Source organism: Rana temporaria, chromosome 4, assembly GCF_905171775.1.
Source record: "Rana temporaria chromosome 4, aRanTem1.1, whole genome shotgun sequence".
NCBI classification, from domain to species: Eukaryota; Metazoa; Chordata; class Amphibia; order Anura; family Ranidae; genus Rana; species Rana temporaria.
Genome location: NC_053492.1, coordinates 18,445,648 through 18,464,114, shown reverse-complemented (window position 1 = coordinate 18,464,114; position 18,467 = coordinate 18,445,648). Strand labels below are relative to the sequence as shown.

The 18,467-nt window shown below is 50.9% G+C and overlaps 1 protein-coding gene across 2 annotated transcripts in view; it reads right to left on the bottom strand.

Annotated features, from left to right (window-relative positions):
- Positions 1 to 855: 855 nt before the first annotated feature.
- Positions 856 to 18,467, bottom strand: part of EIF2B4 (eukaryotic translation initiation factor 2B subunit delta) — a 38,602-nt gene continuing 20,990 nt past the window's right edge. For both annotated transcript variants that reach the window (XM_040348085.1, XM_040348086.1), the window contains 4 exons: positions 7,918 to 8,045; positions 6,991 to 7,168; positions 2,141 to 2,321; positions 856 to 1,114 (listed from right to left, as the gene is read on the bottom strand). In XM_040348085.1, coding sequence (XP_040204019.1) covers positions 915 to 1,114; positions 2,141 to 2,321; positions 6,991 to 7,168; positions 7,918 to 8,045 — 687 coding nt within the window. In that variant the 3' untranslated portion in view covers positions 856 to 914. The remainder of the gene's footprint in view (positions 1,115 to 2,140; positions 2,322 to 6,990; positions 7,169 to 7,917; positions 8,046 to 18,467) is intronic.

Genomic DNA, 18,467 nt, shown 5'->3' with positions numbered 1-18,467 from the left:
TTAAGTGAACAAAGTCCATTCAATTCCCATAAAAACGATATCCAAAAGTGCATGCGTTTCCATATATCCAACAATAGTGAGCTTCCTCCACCAAACTAATGAAAACTAATAAACTAAATGAGACCAAGACTTTGTTCACATCTTGGCGTATTTGGGGGGGAGAAAATCGCGGTAAAAATGCGCAAATAGAAGCTTATGTACTTCTTTTGGGGCGACAGGTGTCCTGCGATTCTGTTTGCGCGTTTTTACCGACAATATCGCACCGCATTCTGGGGTGCTATTAAAAAATCGATGGGCAACGTAGCGGGAATGCACGGGCATCCCACGGGTTTGCTGCTATGGCGAATCGTGGGCCTCAATAAAACTAATTTAGTTACAAATGCAAGGAAATGAAATGAGTAAATTAATGAATCGATACGAAACGAAAACAAGTGTTTACCTGCATGGGGGGGGGGGGGGTGCACAGCGTACCTGTAGGTTGTGGCTTTCTCCCCCTATGATATGATTGGACACAGCATGAATTTGGCAGCTGATTTCATCCAATGGTTTTGTACTATGAACATTGACCTGGCTGTCTCCTCTCTTCGAGAAGAGATGTAGATGATCCGGCCAGAGCGGCGCTGGCGCGGCCCACATGTGGAATGGCGACGCGTTACACTGCCTAGGCCACCACTCTCGTCGCAGCAGAAAATCCTGAAGAGGCGTGAAGAACCACAGGTAACAGCAGCAGTTACAAATAGGAGAAGCATTGGAAGTTAGCAGGAATGCCATATTTTACCAAACAATTTGATATTATATTGTGTAATTGTGCATTTAAATCACACTGGGCTACACCACTATGACATCACACATCGGCAGGGTGTAAACAGAACTTCTTTAATAACGAAGCGATAAATAAACACAAACTTCGGCCATCACTGCTCTCCGCTCTTCAATCGCAGGACCACAGGAACCGACGTGCAGGGGATCATCCCCAGATCGGTGATAACCAGATCTACCAGGTCCGGGGGCGTCACGTCGTACACCAAGTTCAGCAGTCGCAGAGAGCGGGTCTTTTCCCAATCCTTCAATGGAGATTTCCCCTTGCGGGTCACCACCAGGTCATCCGGGTCATCTGGAGGAAGGAGACAAAAAGTGAGTACTTCCGTCAAGGAGGAGACACCCAGAACCCCCCCTCAGACAGGAAGCAATGATTGGACCAGACTGTCCCTCCAACCTTGTATTAGTATTCCTTGCTACCGGTACAAACTACTCACTGGAAAGACCAGAAAATGTCAGAAAACTTAAGGACGACGCACATACATTATTCTAACATGCGAGGGGTATATATTCATACTATTAGGATATCATTTGGAAAACAGACAATATAATACTGCTTATGTAGTAAGTACATGGGAAGAGTACTAGGTACGCATGGGACGTGTACTAGGTATGTATATCCCAGCACATGGGACGTATACTAAGTGTGTATAGCCCAGTGCATGGGACGTGTACTAGATGTATATCATCCAGCACATGGGACGTGTACTAGGTGTGTATAGCCCAGCACATGGGACGTGTACTAGGTGTGTATAGCCCAGCACATGGGACGTGTACTAGGTACGCATGGCCCAGCACATGGGACGTGTACTAGGTACGCATGGCCCAGCACATGGGACGTGTACTAGGTACGCATGGCCCAGCACATGGGACGTGTACTAGGTACGCATGGCCCAGCACATGGGACGTGTACTAGGTACGCATGGCCCAGCACATGGGACGTGTACTAGGTACGCATGGCCCAGCACATGGGACGTGTACTAGGTACGCATGGCCCAGCACATGGGACGTGTACTAGGTACGCATGGCCCAGCACATGGGACGTGTACTAGGTACGCATGGCCCAGCAAACAGGAAGAGTACTAGGTACGCATGGCCCAGCAAATGGGAAGAGTACTAGGTGTACATCACCCAGCACATGGGACGTGTACTAGGTAAGTATCTTGCAGCATATATGAGATGTTTTCTGTACATAGGGTGTAGCCAATGTGGGTGTTGAGGATAAGATATAACTGGTTGAACGGCTACAAGATGAATTCTGAAATGGTAAGCAGTAAATTGTACGCAGCCAATAAGACGGCTGGCTGCGATTGGTTCTCACCCAGTTCATTGGAGACGAAGGAGTCGGTCTGCACCTTCTCGCAGAATTTGTAGGTCTCGCAGCACACCAGTACTGGCACGTTGTGGGCTTTGGCAATCAATGCGATCTGAGAGGTCCCGACCCGCGACATGACGTAGCCGTTGGCCAGCAGAGCATGCGCCCCCAGGAACACCTTGGACACCTGGAAAGACAAAACATCATGCGTTATAACAGCTGCCATATTGAAGTGTAAACTGTCCACATATCCCAACCCGTTCCTGGCACCCCACTGACACATCCAAATGTTAAAGTGTGTCTCTAGACAAAAACGTTATTTTGTTTGTGGCTAGAGGTACACTTTTAAAAGTATAAATAAATCCTCATACCATCAAATTCCAGTACTGCAGGTTATGTATATTTGTGACTCAGTAAAAAAAAAAAAAAAAAAAAGGGAATTTTTATAAACAGCTTACCTGTAAAATCCTTTTCTTGTAGTACATCACGGGACACAGAGCGGCATAGTCATTACTATGTGGGTTATAGAGCCTACCTTCAGGTGATGGACACTGGCACTCTCAGACAGGAAGTCCCTCCCTATATAACCCCCTCACCTATGGGGAGTACCCCAGTTTTGTAGCAAGCAATATTACTCTGTGTCCCGTGATGTACTACAAGAAAAGGATTTTACAGGTAAGCGGTTTATAAAAATTCCCTTTTCTTTATCGTACATCACGGGACACAAAGCGGCATAGTAATTACTATGTGGGATGTCCCAAAGCAATGCCAAATGAGGGGAGGGAGATCTAGAAGAAGGACCAACAGGTGCCACTGGACGCAGGGATCCTAAAGAGCGGCCTGTAACACAGCCTGCCCAAAGGCCAGGTCCCCGCGCCTCCCCACGTCCAACTGATAAAATTTCGTGAACGTGTGGACTGATGACCAGGTTGCCGCCCTACAAACCTGGGCCATGGAAACCTGGTGCTGAACTGACCAAGAAGCCCCTAAAGCTCTAGTAGAATGAGCCTTAATAGAAGCCGGAGGATCCTTACCCTTCAGGTCATAAGCCTGAGCGATTACCTGCCAAATCCACCCGGCTAGAGTGGCCTTCGATGCTGCCTGCCCCTTTTTGGGCCCATCTGGCAGAATGAACAAACTATCTGTCTTTCTCATCTGGGCCGTGGCCCTCAGATAAATTCTTATAGCTCTTACTACATCCAAGGAATGTAGCAACTTCTCCTTCCCTGAACTTGGTTTAGGAAAAAAAGACGGGAGAACCAGGTCCTGGTTCAAGTAAAAACTCGAGACCACTTTAGGCAAAAAGGAAGACAGAGGTCGTAACACGACCTTGTCCTCATGAAATATCAAGTAAGGTTCCCTACAGGAAAGAGCTGCCAGCTCTGAAACCCTCCTGGCCGAAGCCATAGCAACCAGGAATACTAACTTCCTGGACAGCAGGATTAAGGGAATCTGACCTAAAGGTTCAAAGAGCTGCTTTTGTAGGGCTGATAGGACCAAATTTAGGTCCCACGGAGTGCGTGGCTAACGGTCTGTGAAAGAGCACCGATAACGCCGAAACATGGCCCGTGATGGTGCTGACAGCTAACTTCATGTCTACACAGTGTTGTAAGAATTCCAGAATTCTACCGATGACAAATTTTCGTGGATGCCATCCTTTGGCCTCACACCAAGTGACATAGGCCTTCCACACCCTGTGATATATTTGTCTAGAAACTGTCTTTCTGGCACTGATTAGAGTAGAGAGTACCGACTTTGACAACCCCCTTTTTCTTAGGACAAAGGATTCAGCCGCCACACCGTCAAACTTAGCGACCGTAAGACAGGGTGGAATATCAGCCCCTGGGAGAGCAAGTCTGGCCGAAGCGGTAGAGGCCAGGGATCCCCGACTGACATTTTGACAATCAGTGAGTACCATGACCTCCGGGGCCAAGCCAGGGCTATTAGAATTATGGGCTTGCCTTCCATCCTGATCCGACGAAGGAGTCGGGGTAACAGCTGCAACGGCGGGAAGGCATAAATCAGGGAAAAGCGGTGCCAAGGACACACCAGAGCGTCCGTTCCGCAAGCCCATGGGTCCCTTGTCCAGGATACAAACCTGGGCAACTTCGTGTTTAACCTCGATGCCATGAGGTCCACATCCGGTGTACCCTACCTCTGGCAGATGTCCCGGAAAACCTTGGGGTGGAGAGACCACTCCCCTGGGAACAATTGTCGACGGCTGAGATAATCCGCTCGCCAATTCTCTATGCCGGGAATAAACACCGCCGATAGACATGGGATGTGGGCCTCGGCCCAGATAAATATTTGATCCACCTCCCTCTGGGCCGACCGACTCCTCGTGCCACCTTGGTGGTTTATGTATGCCACAGCCGTGGCATTGTCCGACTGTATCCTGCCCGGGGTGCCCTGCAATCTGGACGTCTAAGTCCTTAGCGCTAATTGAACTGCCCGAATCTCTAAGAGATTGATAGGCAGGAGACACTCTGAGCTTGACCATTTTCCCTGCTGGGATAAGTCCCCCAGGATCGCCCCCAGCCTGTTAGGCTGGCATCCGTAGTGACTATTTCCCAAGCCACCGGACTGAAGGATTTTCCCTTTCTCAGGTTTCGGGTGCTACCACCAGCAGAGGCTCCCCCTGACTGACGGGGAGAGAGTTATGGGAAAATCCAAAGCCTGAATCTTTCGGTTCCATTTCGACAGGATCGCAGCCTGCAATCTCCTCCGTAGGGTACTGCCTCAAATGTTGCCACCATTTTCCCGAATAGTTGCATGCAGAGCCGAATGGTTGGCTTTTGCCTGCTTAGCAACGATTATATAACCAACCTTAGGGAATCGATCTTTGCCTGTGGTAGACAAATCTTCTGCTGGGTTGTATCGAGGCGCAAGCCCAGGTATTCCAAGCTCCTGGTTGGTCGCAAGGCAGACTTGTCCTTGTTTATGACCAATCCTAGAGCCTCTAGATATCGAACGGTGGTTCGGACTGCTCGTTCCAGGCTGGGAGCCGACTGGTCTATCAGCAAAAGGTCGTCCAGATATGCCAGAATTAGGATTCCGTGGGTTCTTAAATTGGCCAGTAAAGGAGCCATGATCTTTGTAAAGACCCTCGGGGCCGTGGCCAACCCCGAACGGAAGCGCCACAAATTGAAAATGGTGCTGACCTACCACGAACCGTAGGAACCTGTAGGGACGTGGAGGTATGCGTCTTTGATATCTATGGACGCTAGAAAATATCCCCCATGCATAGATGCGGCTACCGAACGAATGGATTCCATCCGAAAGGTCTGAACGACCAGGAACTTGTTTAGGCGGTTTAGGTCTAAAATCGGCCTGACATCGTCGTTTGGCTTAAGGATTATAAACAAATTTGAATAAAATCCCAGACCCCGTTCCTGAGCAGGTACCTGCACAATTACCCCTTGGGCCAAGAGACGATCTAGGGACGCCGGAGGGGGAGCCAGGAACAGAGACCGCTCTCCAGGGGGGACCCGAGGAACACCCAGGCCGACCAATGTCACCAGGCCAGTAAGCTTTTTACTTGCTTAACACACCTCAATGCACCCTGTACCTGCTAGCCTAACAGACACCAGACACAGCCAGGGGAGAGGTATGGGTACCAAAAAACATCCTGTCTCAACAGACATAGTGGTGGATTTGCCCATGCATAGCAGCATAATACAGGCTTACCCATAGTCCCCTCCATGGAGAACCTGCTGACGGACCAAGTCCCGCAGACCCTCCACTTACCTGTCCACGCTGCAGGGTATTGCCAAAGCAAGAGGCCCAGCCTTCACGCTTCACCCTTCACCGTGGGCTTTGTCACTGACCTTCAGGGACTGGGGTCCATAGCAGGTCACCTCTCCCCTGGACCTATACAGCACCCTGACAGCAGTAAGACATTTGGTCTTTGAACTTGACCAATGCACTGGAACCCAGGATCCAGCTCTACAACGAGAAGCATTATAGGCAAAACCCTGTTCTTCTACCCGGGGCCCGGGTACCGTCCACTTTGGCTATGAAGCACCATGGACGGATCCGGTTAAACAGCTTAGCCCAGCCACAAAGGACCTAGCACAGCTTCACAATGTGACCAACACCTAAGACACTGGTGAAAAAACTGAGGTACTCCCCATAGGGGAGGGGGTTATATAGGGAGGGACTTCCGGTCTGAGAGTGCCAGTGTCCATCACCTGAAGGTAGGCTCTATAACCCACATAGTAATGACTATGCCGCTCTGTGTCCCGTGATGTACGATAAAGAAAGCTGCTTTCTGCCCTCCCCTTCCAGTGCTCTGTGCAGGCGTAGCTGAGTAAAAGCCACAGAGGTGAAGGAGGGGGCCCTCGTCCGGCCACAGGGGTGAAGGAGGGGGAGGGGGCCCTCGTCCGGCCACAGAGGTGAAGGAGGGGGAGGGGGCCCTCGTCCGGCCACAGAGGTGATGGAGGCCCTCGTCCGGCCACAGAGGTGAAGGAGGGGGAGGGGTCCCTCGTCCGGCCACAGAGGTGAAGGAGGGGGAGGGGGCCCTCGTCCGGCCACAGAGGTGAAGGAGGGGGGGGGGGGCATCGTCCGCCAACAGAGGTGAAGGAGGGATTGGGTTAGCCAGCCACAGAGGTGCCAGATGATAACAGTGCCAGATGACCTCATATCTATTTCTGGGACTTCGGTTGGGCTTTAGGATTCACAAGAGTTCTGGACCCGAGAAGGAACCATACATCGGCCTGAACGATACGGAGGTCTCTTTACGAACATATGTGGACATGATGAGTGAAGACAGAGCACAGACGGATGGAAGATTTTCTCTACCCAACAGAGACCGGAGCTCAGCAGACAGACATTCTCATGTGCGCCTTATCACTCACCTCTGGTAGGATGTAGGAGATGGCGGTGATCATGATGTATGTACAGTGGATGCCGCCGTTCACCAGTCTTCTCAGCGTCTCTCTCCCCTCCAGCCGCGGCCGGCTGTCCGCCACGATCACCCGAAACCTCTTCCCGCTTTTGTGAGCCTCGCAGAGTGTGTAGGTCACCAGCGATGAGCTGAAAGAACGAATCACACTTCATTTATACTTATCCGTAAAATCCACCCAACAACTGAGACCAGCAACGTTCTACCTCTTGAGACTATTTGTGACATCGCTGCACCCAAGTTCCCAGGTCTCTATATATGTACTGTGCCCATTATGAGTCGCTCCCACCATTCCTTTGCTGAGATCCCGGGTCTGCACACCCGCTGTGCCCATTATAGGGGTTCCTACCATCCCTTTGCCGAAAATCCTGTGTCTGCACACCTGCTGTGCCCATTATAGGGGTTCCCACCATTACGGTACTGAGTTCCTGGGTCTGTACATCTGCTGACCCATTATGAGGGGGCCCCACCATCACTGTACTGAGTTCCCGGGTCTGTACACCTGCTGTGCACATTATGAGGGGTTCCCACCATTCCTGTGCCAAGTTCCTGGGTCTGTACACCTGCTGTGCTTATTAGGGAGGGTTTGTGCTATCCTTGCTTTATTCTATATAATGAAGTAACAGGAACACCTCGGGAGGTTGGAGGTCATCTACAACTCCTCTGTGTGCAGGAACAGATTAGGGAATAATCATATGTATCGCTACAATCGGGTGGGGATAGAGCTCTCAGTCCTGTATAATAAGCCTGATTTGGAGGAGGTGTCCTGGGTCTTCTCCAGTAGGAGGAACAGGAAGGGAAGTATAGGAGGTTATGGGGACCAGCCTTAAAGCGAACCTGTTGCTTTACCCTGCCTTTGCCCCCCTTCGATCACACTCACCAGCCATACACCAGGATGACGTCATCCTCGCTGATCTTCTCTGCCGCATATTTGGAAATTGCCTTGGCGGCCAGTTGGATTCTCTCATGGATGTAACCGTCTATACAACGATACAACTCTTCCTTTGCCTGCAGCACAAAGAGCACATGGTATAAAAAGGGCCCCAGGGAAACAACCAGAGAGTCTACACTTCCACCACCTATAATGAGGGCTACAGAGCACAAAGTACCAGTCTACGGCATAACCATCTATAATGAGGGCTACAGATCACCAAGTACCAGTCTACGGCCTTACCATCTATAATGAGGGCTACAGATCACCAAGTACCAACCAGTCTACGGCCTTACCATCTATAATGAGGGCTACAGATCACCAAGTACCAGTCAGTCTACGGCCTTACCATCTATAATGAGGGTTACAGATCACCAAGTACCAGTCTACAGCTCCACCATCTATAATGAGGGGTACAGAGCACCAAGTACCAGTCTACGGCTCCACCATCTATAATGAGGGCTACAGATCACCAAGTACCAGTCTACGGCTCCACCATCTATAATGAGGGCTACTGAGCACCAAGTACCAGTCTACGGCCTTACCATCTATAATAAGGGCTACTGAGCACCAAGTACCAGTCTACGTCTCCTCCATTAAAAATTAAGGTTACAGAGCACCAAGTACCAGTCTACGGCTCCTCCATCTATAATGAGGGCTACAGATCACCAAGTACCAGTCTACGACTCCTCCATTAAAAATTAGGGCTACAGAGCACCAAGTACCAGTCTACGGCCTTACCATCTATAATGAGGGCTACAGATCACCAAGTACCAGTCTACGGCTCCTCCATCTATAAAGAGGGCTACAGAGCACCAAGTACCAATCTACGGCTACTCCATCTATAATGAGGGCTACAGATCACCAAGTACCAGTCTATGGCTCCTCCATCTAAAAAGAGGGCTACAGATCACCAAGTACCAGTCTATAGCTCCTCCATCTATAACGAGGGCTACAGATCACCAAGTACCAGTCTACAGCTCCTCCATCTAAAAAGAGGGCTACAGAGCACCAAGTACCAGTCTACGGCTCCTCCATCTATAACGAGGGCTACAGATCACCAAGTACCAGTCTACGGCTCCTCCATCTAAAAAGAGGGCTACAGAGCACCAAGTACCAGTCTACGGCTACTCCATCTATAATGAGGGCTACAGATCACCAAGTACCAGTCTACGGCTCCTCCATCTATAACGAGGGCTACAGATCACCAAGTACCAGTCTACGGCCTTACCATCTATAATGAGGGCTACAGATCACCAAGTACCAGTCTACGGCTCCTCCATCTATAAAGAGGGCTACAGAGCACCAAGTACCAATCTACGGCTACTCCATCTATAATGAGGGCTACAGATCACCAAGTACCAGTCTATGGCTCCTCCATCTAAAAAGAGGGCTACAGATCACCAAGTACCAGTCTATGGCTCCTCCATCTATAACGAGGGCTACAGATCACCAAGTACCAGTCTACGGCTCCTCCATCTAAAAAGAGGGCTACAGAGCACCAAGTACCAGTCTACGGCTCCTCCATCTAAAAAGAGGGCTACAGAGCACCAAGTACCAGTCTACAGCTCCACCATCTATAATGAGGGCTACAGATCACCAAGTACCAACCAGTCTACGGCCTTACCATCTATAATGAGGGCTACAGATCACCAAGTACCAGTCTACAGCTCCACCATCTATAATGAGGGGTACAGAGCACCAAGTACCAGTCTACGGCTCCACCATCTATAATGAGGGCTACAGATCACCAAGTACCAGTCTACGGCTCCACCATCTATAATGAGGACTACAGATCACCAAGTACCAGTCTACGACTCCTCCATCTATAAAGAGGGCTACAGAGCACCAAGTACCAGTCTACGGCTCCTCCATCTATAACGAGGGCTACAGATCACCAAGTACCAGTCTACGACTCCTCCATCTATAAAGAGGGCTACAGAGCACCAAGTACCAATCTACGGCTACTCCATCTATAATGAGGTCTACAGATCACCAAGTTCCAGTCTACGGCTACTCCATCTATAATGAGGACTACAGATCACCAAGTACCAGTCTACGGCTCCTCCATCTAAAAAGAGGGCTACAGAGCACCAAGTACCAGTCTACGGCTCCTCCATCTATAAGGAGGGCTACAGAGCACCAAGTACAGTCTAGGGTAGAAATAAAAAAAAAAAAAAAAAAAAAAAAGGAATTTCAACATTTTGCAAACAAATCCTTCTTTATAAAAAGGTAGGCCATAAACTATGATTATATATATATACACATACACACACACATATACACACACACACACATTATATATGTTTTACACATACGCACATACATATGAAAATTGATCAATCCTGAAGTACTGATGACCTATCTTATTTCTTGAGGCCTAAAAATGCCAGGACAGTAAAAAATATGACTCAAAAGACCCCCGTTTGGAAAGTAGACCGTCCAAGGTATTTAGTAAGAAGAATTATTTTGAAGTTGTATTTTTTTGTCACAATTTTTGGAAAAGAAATGGAAAAAATAGTCACGTTTAAAAAAAAAAAACCTACGTTAGGCTTACCGGTAACGGTATTTCTATGAACCTTCCAGGACGGCACCCGAGAGATGATGGCTCCTCCCTGCAGGAAACACAATCACATGACAGTTTAAAAAGCCCCACCCTTCCCCTTGCTCCCCAGTATGTAATAGAGTAATCCTGAACTGGTTCACAAGGGACGTAGTCCTTATAGGTACTTACCTTTTTCCCTCCACATAGGGCGGGAAGTAGGCCTGCCGTCCTGGAAGGTTCATAGAAATACCGTTACCGGTAAGCCTAACGTAGGTTTTCTCTTATCACCTTCCAGGACGGCACCCGAGAGGATAATCAAGTATACACAGGCCTACCTTCAGGGTGGGACCACAACTTGTAGAACCTTTCGACCAAAGGCTAAGTCTTGCTGTGATAACATTTCCACACGATAGTGCTTCAGGAATGTGTGATGGCTGGACCAGGTAGCCGCGCTGCGGATTTGTTCCCAGGAGGCCCCTGCTTTCTCAGCCCAGGAAGTTGCCAAGGATCTAGTAGAGTGAGCCTTGATTTTACTGGGAGCAGTCGCTCCGGTGCATACGTAGGCTATGGATATAGCCTCTCTAATCCATCTTGAGACTGAGCCCTTTGATGCCTGCAGTCCCTTCCTGGGCCCAGCATGTAGAACTAATAGGTGATTGGATCTCCTAAAACTCTTAGTTCTTTCTAGGTAATTAAGAAGACACCTTCTTACGTCTAAAAAATGAAATTTCTTTTCTTTCTCGTTCTTTGGTTCAGAACAAAAGGACGGCAATATTATGTCTTGCGTCCTATTAAATAAGGATGCCACTTTCGGTAAATACAGGGGGTCTGCTCTAAGAGTGATCCTATCTGCCTGTACTCTCAGGAAGGGTTCTTTCATGGATAGCGCCTGCAAATCCCCTACCCTCCTGGCCGAAGTAATGGCTAACAAAAAAAAGGATTTTTGTACTCACCGTAAAATCCATTTCTCTGAGTTCATAGACGGACACAGCCTTCATTGACCTTAGGGTTATGCTTCTTCCTACCAGGAGATTTAGGCAGAATTCTACAGCACTTAAGGTGTTAAAAACTTTCCTTAATGCCGCTCCTCCCAGGGGTGTGGCTCCCCCAGGCATAACCCACACCCTGCTTTAGCAGCCTCAGTTCGTAACAAGCAGTACAAACAAAGGAGGGGTGGGTGCTGTGTCCGTCTATGAACTCAGAGAAATGGATTTTACGGTGAGTACAAAAATCCTTTTTTCTCTTTCGTTCATAGACGGACACAGCCTTCATTGACCTTAGGGACGTCCCCAAGCAGTGTCAAAAAAATTCGAGGGGTGGGAAAAATAACACAGCAAAAACAGGTTACACCCCAAACAAAAACCGGAGTTACTCAACGGAGGAACTCCAACCTTAAACTGCCGCCTGTAACACCCTGCGGCCAATGGAGGCATCCGAAGATGCACTTACATCCACCATATAAAACTTTGAAAAAGCGTGGACCGACGACCAGGTCGCAGCCTTACACACCAGTAACACAGAGGCTTGGTGTCGGAAAGCCCAAGAGGCCCCGATCGCCCTGGTCGAATGCGCCATGACCCGAAAGGGGGGCGCCCGCCCTTCAGGGCATAGGCCTGAAGCACAATCCGTCGGATCCACCTGGAAATGGTGGCCGACGAAACTGCCAGGCCCTTACTGGGACCGGACACAGACACGAACAGCGAGTCCGACATCCGGAACGGAGCTGTCGCCGACAAGTAAACTCGAAGGGCCCGAACCACATCCAAAGAATGTAAAGTGGCCTCCTTCGGGTTCTTCGGCTGAGGACACAAGGATGGAAGAACAATGTCCACATCCAAGTGAAAAGCCGAAACGACCTTAGGGAGAAAAACGGCTGCGGCCGCAGCACCACCTCATCCTTACGGATGACCAAGCAGGGAGCCTTGCAAGACAAGGCCGCCAGAACAGACAGACACCCGTCTGATCGAGGTAATTGCTACCAGAAATAAAATCACCTTTTGTGACAATAAAACAAAAAACCTCCCGAATGTCCTCAAAGGGAGCATCCCGAAGCACTGAAAGGACTAAATTCAAGTCCCATGGGGGTAATGGAGGGCGCACCGGAGGGGCCACCTGCCAGACCCCCTGACCCAACGCACGCACCCAGGAGTGCGATGCCAAGGGTCGCTGCAAGTAAAAAACAGCCAGAGCAGAAATCTGGCTCCTAACCGTACGTAAGGCGAGAGCCTGAACCACTCCCTGCTGCAAAGACAGCAGAATCCTGTACACAACGCATGTACGAGAGTGCCAGTTCATCTCCCCACACACAGAGAAGTAGGCCTTCCATGTATGAGGAAAAAACCTACGTGAGGTAGACCTCCGTGCAGGCAGCACGGTAGAGACCACCGAGCCCAATAGGCCTCGGTCCTTAAGCCCCTGGCTCTCAACAGCCACGCCGCTAAGGCCGGTGGCTGTGAAACAGGGTGGAAGATTGGACCCTGTAACAGAAAATCAATTCCCAGGGGAAGACGCTAGGGGGCGTCTGCCAGCAGACGCACCTGGTCCGCGTACCAGAAGCGACGCGGCCAATCTGGGGCAATCAGGACCGATAGAATCCCTACAGCTTCTACTCTGCGCAGCAGGCGAGGAAGAAGCTTCCGAGGAGGGAAGGTGTAAAGTAGGCGACAGCGACCCCAAGGAGCCACCAACGCGCCTGACGCGTCCGCCCACGGGTCCTTAAACCTGGCCACGAACCGTGGCACCTACCGATAGAGACGGGACGCTAGAAGGTCCACGTCCGGAGTGCCCCACTTTCGGCACAGACCCCGAAACACCTGCGGGTGGAGAGACCACTCTCCTTGGCCCAGTGCAGTGCGACTTAGGTAGTCGGCTAGCCAATTCCGTATTCCCGGAATGTACCCGGCCGATAGAGCCGGAACAGACCCTTCGGCCCACCGAAAGGATGCGCGCGACCCCCGTCGCTGCAACAGAACTCCGTGTGCCTCCCTGATGATCAACCTACGCCACGGACGTGGTGTTATCGGACAGGATCCTGACCGGTCGGCCCTGTAGATCCAGGGACCACCTGGTAAGGCAAAGCTTGATTGCTCGGAGCTCCAGAACGTTGATAAGTAGGCAGGACTCCACCTGAGTCCAGTGCCCCTGGGCTGACTGGGTGCCCCAAGCGCCCCTCCCCAACCGGAGAGGCTGGCATCCGTCGTGACCACTGTCCAGTGGCCTGCAGAAAAATGACTTTCCGGCCCGAAGCACCGGAAACGCCAGCCACCATACCAGGGGAGACATGATCAGATGACTCAACTGAATCTGGTAATCCAGAGATGACGGAAGCTAGTCCCATCGTGACAGCAGTTCCCTCCGTAGTACCCTGGCGTGGAATTGGGCATACGGAACCGCCTCGAAAGAGGCTACCAACTGACCCAGAACCTTCCTGCAGAATCGCAGAGATGACCGCTTCTGGGTCGGCAACTGCTGCACAGCAGATAGCAGAGTCTGAAGTTTTTCCGCTAGGAGAAAAACACTCCCGCCCCGGAGGAATCCAGGACCAGTCTCAGGTATCCCTGAGACGGAATCAACCCTGATTTCAGGACAATCCAGAAACCAGCCGAACACTCGGAGAGCCTGACACGTGATAGACACGGCTCCACCAATGCAGAGCTCGAAGAAGCTCGTAGGAGAATGTCGTCCAGACATCCCATGATAACAAACCCCCGCTGTCACAGCCGGGCCAGTATTGGTACGAGCACCTTGGCGAAAACCCGCCGAATGGGAAGGACACCATTGAAAATGGTCCCCCCCGACCGCAAAGCACAGAATCTCTGGTGGTTTGAGGATATGCAGGTACACGTTCATGACATCCAAGGATGCCAGAAAAACCTGACAAAACAAAACGAGGGACTTGAGGCCCAGGATCGACCGGGCCCCATCCTCCATGGGGACACAAACAGAATGGAGTAAAACCCAGAGACCGTTCCAACGAGGGAACTGGCACAATCACTCCCCTGACCAGAAGATCCTGGACAGCCCCTGACGGAGTCAACCGGCGAACCGGAGGAGGCCAGAAGCCGGAGGGAAAAAACCTGTTTGGCAGACAAGAGAGAAAACTCAATCTTGTACCCCAAGGAAAACACTTCGCAATGCGAAGCCAGTCTCCCACCCGAGACACGGGCGGGAGCAGACCTTCAGGCGGAAGCAGGTATGTCCGCAGACTTGTTAGGCATGCGGTATCCGGTGCGCTGCTACCCCGCAGCGGGGATTCAAGCACCATGTAGACCTACCCCCACCGCACAGGGCGAGCGAAAAAACGCTCGGAGGTAGGCAAGGAGGGTCCTTGCACAGGGCGAGGTCCCTAGCCCTTCCCAAACCGTGGGAACAGCATGCGCTTACCACCTGTGGCATCCTCAATGATGCCAGTCAGGGAAGACCCAAAAGGACCGTTCACCCTTAACGGCCATCACCAAGGCCACCTTAGAGGTCCTTCTTCCAGCTCCTGCAGCAGGAGCTTCGCCCTTTTAGTCGGGGCCTGCCAGGGCCCCGGCCAGAGCCGGCCTCACCGCCGAACCCACCACCGTGAATAGGGAGCGGGCCACGGCCTCCACTCTCCTATCAGCGGGATCCTGAAATGCAGGAGCCCCTTCCACAGGCAATGTGGTGGCCTTGCGCAGTCTGGACACAGGGGGGTCCACTGGCGGAGGAGAGACCTACTTTTTTTTTTTTTTTTTTTTTTTTAAAGCCCCCCTCAAGGGGGTAATGGGTTGCAAAGTTTTTTTGACAAACTTTTTGCGGTGCATCCCATTCCTTGTATAACATATAGTCCAAATAAGGAACACAAGGAAACACTTCAGCGGTGCATGGTAGTCTGCTGGTACTGACACGGAGGTGTCTCCGCCACATCCTCAATTCTTAGAGTCTCACGCACCGCAGAAACAAGAGCTCCAACAAATTCTTGCCAGCAACTGACTGCAGCAGAGTCATCCTCACTATCCATAAGGGTTAACACCCGCAGCCTCTGACATAACAGAACCAGAAAAAAACAGCGATTCTGTGTCATCCCCAGAAGCAGGCTTCAGGGAGGGGGCGCTTTTTTACCCCCCATCCGGGCACTAGCTGCTTCAAACCTGGCAAGAAAACCAGGACAGCCAACATAACAGATGTGGCAGGGGGAGGGGCGTTAAGGGTTAACTCAGGCATAGCTTGAGTTCCATAGTGTCAGCGCTGAGTCACCCACCCTGCAAGGCAGGACAAAAAAAAAAAAACCCACTGGTCACCTCCTTGCTGCTATTGCAGAGCATGGGGGCCCCCGGTATTCACCACCCCACCCAGCTGCAGAGGGAGCTGAAAAACCTCAGGTGTGCTCTGATGTGCTGACTGTGATGTGTATTCACCTCATGGAAGATTCACAGCACTAAAACTGTAACAGCACTAAAACTGACCAGAGGCTGTGCCGAGTCATCTCAGGGAAGAATCACATCGTTACCAAGGAGATTTCCAAGATGGCCACCATCTGAGGTAAAAATTACCTCATAGAACACAGCAGCACTGACTGCTTTGTCTGTTACCTCAGAAAAGAATCACAGCGTTACCAAGGAGATTTTCAAGACGGCCGCTGTCTGAGGTAAAAATTACCTCATAGAACACAGCAGCACTGACTGCTTTGTTACCTCAGAAAAGAATCACAGCGTTACCAAGGAGATTTCCAAGACGGCCGCTGTCTGAGGTAAAAATTACCTCATTAAACACAGCAGCACACAGCAGCACCCCCCAGAGTAACAACACAGTCCCCCTAACAACACACGGGCCCCGGTGGTAACAAAGAAAACCCAGGAGGCCCCCTTCACAGCCACTACCCAGTCAGGGGAAGGAGGGAGAGGAAGGGGAGAGAGGAAAGCAGGGCGGACCCTCAGTCGACCTCCCCAGGGAAACCACCAGCCAGACCACTTACCTGAGTAAGGGGCCACTACTTACCTGTCCTGCGACTACCCGGCTGGAGGTATCCCAGACAGAACCAACGTCCGTAAACGGCATGGCTGTCGGCCAGACACACTGTGACAAAGCCATAGAGACCGGTCATATGTGTGCCCTAGAACCAAAGTTCCCCGGCCGCCCCTGGAGCAATGGGGCCTGTCGTGGACGTCCCAAAGCTGAGCTGAGGGCCGGCACACGCTCGAAGGCCGAACATGGGGGGACTACAAGAGTCGAGGACCCAGCCTGTCACCCAGTCGGCTGTTGATAGAAGAATCGCAGGATTCAAAAATGCAGGAACAAAATAATAAAAAAAGCGAGAAAAATCGCCAGAAAAAAACTCCAGAGTCCAGGAACTCCAGAGATAGCCTTGACCTCCTGTCGTTAGGCAGAAAACAAACTGAGGCTGCTAAAGCAGGGTGTGGGTTATGCCTGGGGGAGCCACACCCCTGGGAGGAGCGGCATTAAGGAAAGTTTTTAACACCTTAAGTGCTGTAGAATTCTGCCTAAATCTCCTGGTAGGAAGAAGCATAACCCTAAGGTCAATGAAGGCTGTGTCCGTCTATGAACGAAAGAGAAAAGTCAATTTTAAAGTTAGAAACTTAAGGGAAACCTCTTCCAGAGGTTCGAATGGGTGTATAGATAACGCCTCTAACACCCTAGTTAAGTCCCAAGGCGGACAACTATGTTTCTGGACTGGAGACCCTCTTTCCCTGGCCAACAAGAAACGTCTAATCAGGTCCTCTTTGGCCAATCTTTTGTCAAGATAGACCGAGAGGGCCGCTATCTGGACCCGAAGGGTACTGACTTTTAGTCCCATGTCTACCCCATCCTGGAGGAAGTCCAGGATAACCGGGATAGAAGTTAAGGATACTTGTTTTTTCTTACCCCAGGAACAGAAGGTCTTCCACACCTTAAGGTAAATCTTTTGAGTTACTGATTTCCTGCTCATGAGGAGAGTACTAATGACCCTCTCTGAGCAGCCTTTGCGTTCTAAGATCTGGCGCTCACTAACCAGGCCGCTAGTTGAAAAAATTCCGGCTTGGGGTGAAGTACTGGGCCCTGCCTGAGGAGATCTGCCCTGTACGGGAGTTTTATTGGTTCCCTTATCGCCATGGATCTTAGGTTTGCGAACCAAGTTCTTCTTGGCCACCATGGTGCTATCAGAAGAATCTGGCCCGGGGACCTGCTGAGTTTTTGGAGAACTCGCGGGATAAGTATCACCGGCGGAAAAGCATAGGCCAGCCCGAAGTCCCAGGTCTGGGATAGTGCATCCAGACCCTCCGACTGTGGTTCCCTGGAAATCGAGAAGTACCTTCCCACCTTCCTGTTTTGTCGGTTGGCAAATAGGTCTATCTCTGGATTTCCGAAGAGCTGGACCAAAGTTTGAAAGACCTCTGGGTTCAGTTCCCATTCCTCCTGCCTCAACTGGTAACGGCTGAGGAAGTCCGCTTCTGTATTGTTCGTCCCCTTTATGTGTATGGCTGAAATGGAGACTACTCTTCCTTCTGCCCATTCCAAGATCTCCTTGGATAATTCTAATAGGGGGCTGGATCTGGTCCCTCCCTGGTGGCCTAGGTACGCTACCACTGTGGAATTGTCGGAGCTTACTAGGACTTCTCTGCCCCTGATGTCTTCCTGGAAGGCTATTAGGGCTTCCCCCACTGCTCTGAGTTCCCTGTAGTTGGATGACCTGCGAGCTAGTGAGCTGTCCCATTGCCCCTGAGCTTTTTTCTTTTCCAGGTGGGCGCCCCACCCCCAGGAACTGGCATCGGTGGTAACCTTCACTGGGTTCCACTGTGCCCATGGTCGCCCTTCCTTCAGGTTTTGGTGAAACGTCCACCACTCCAGGGAGGTCAGGACCTGGGGGGTGAGCAGAATGTCCTGGTCTAGGGACTCCCTCTTTTTGTCCCATGAGGACAGGAAGAAGAAATGCAGTGTCCTGGCATGAAGCTGCGCCCAGACCACTGCTGGAATGCTGGCTGACATAAGGCCT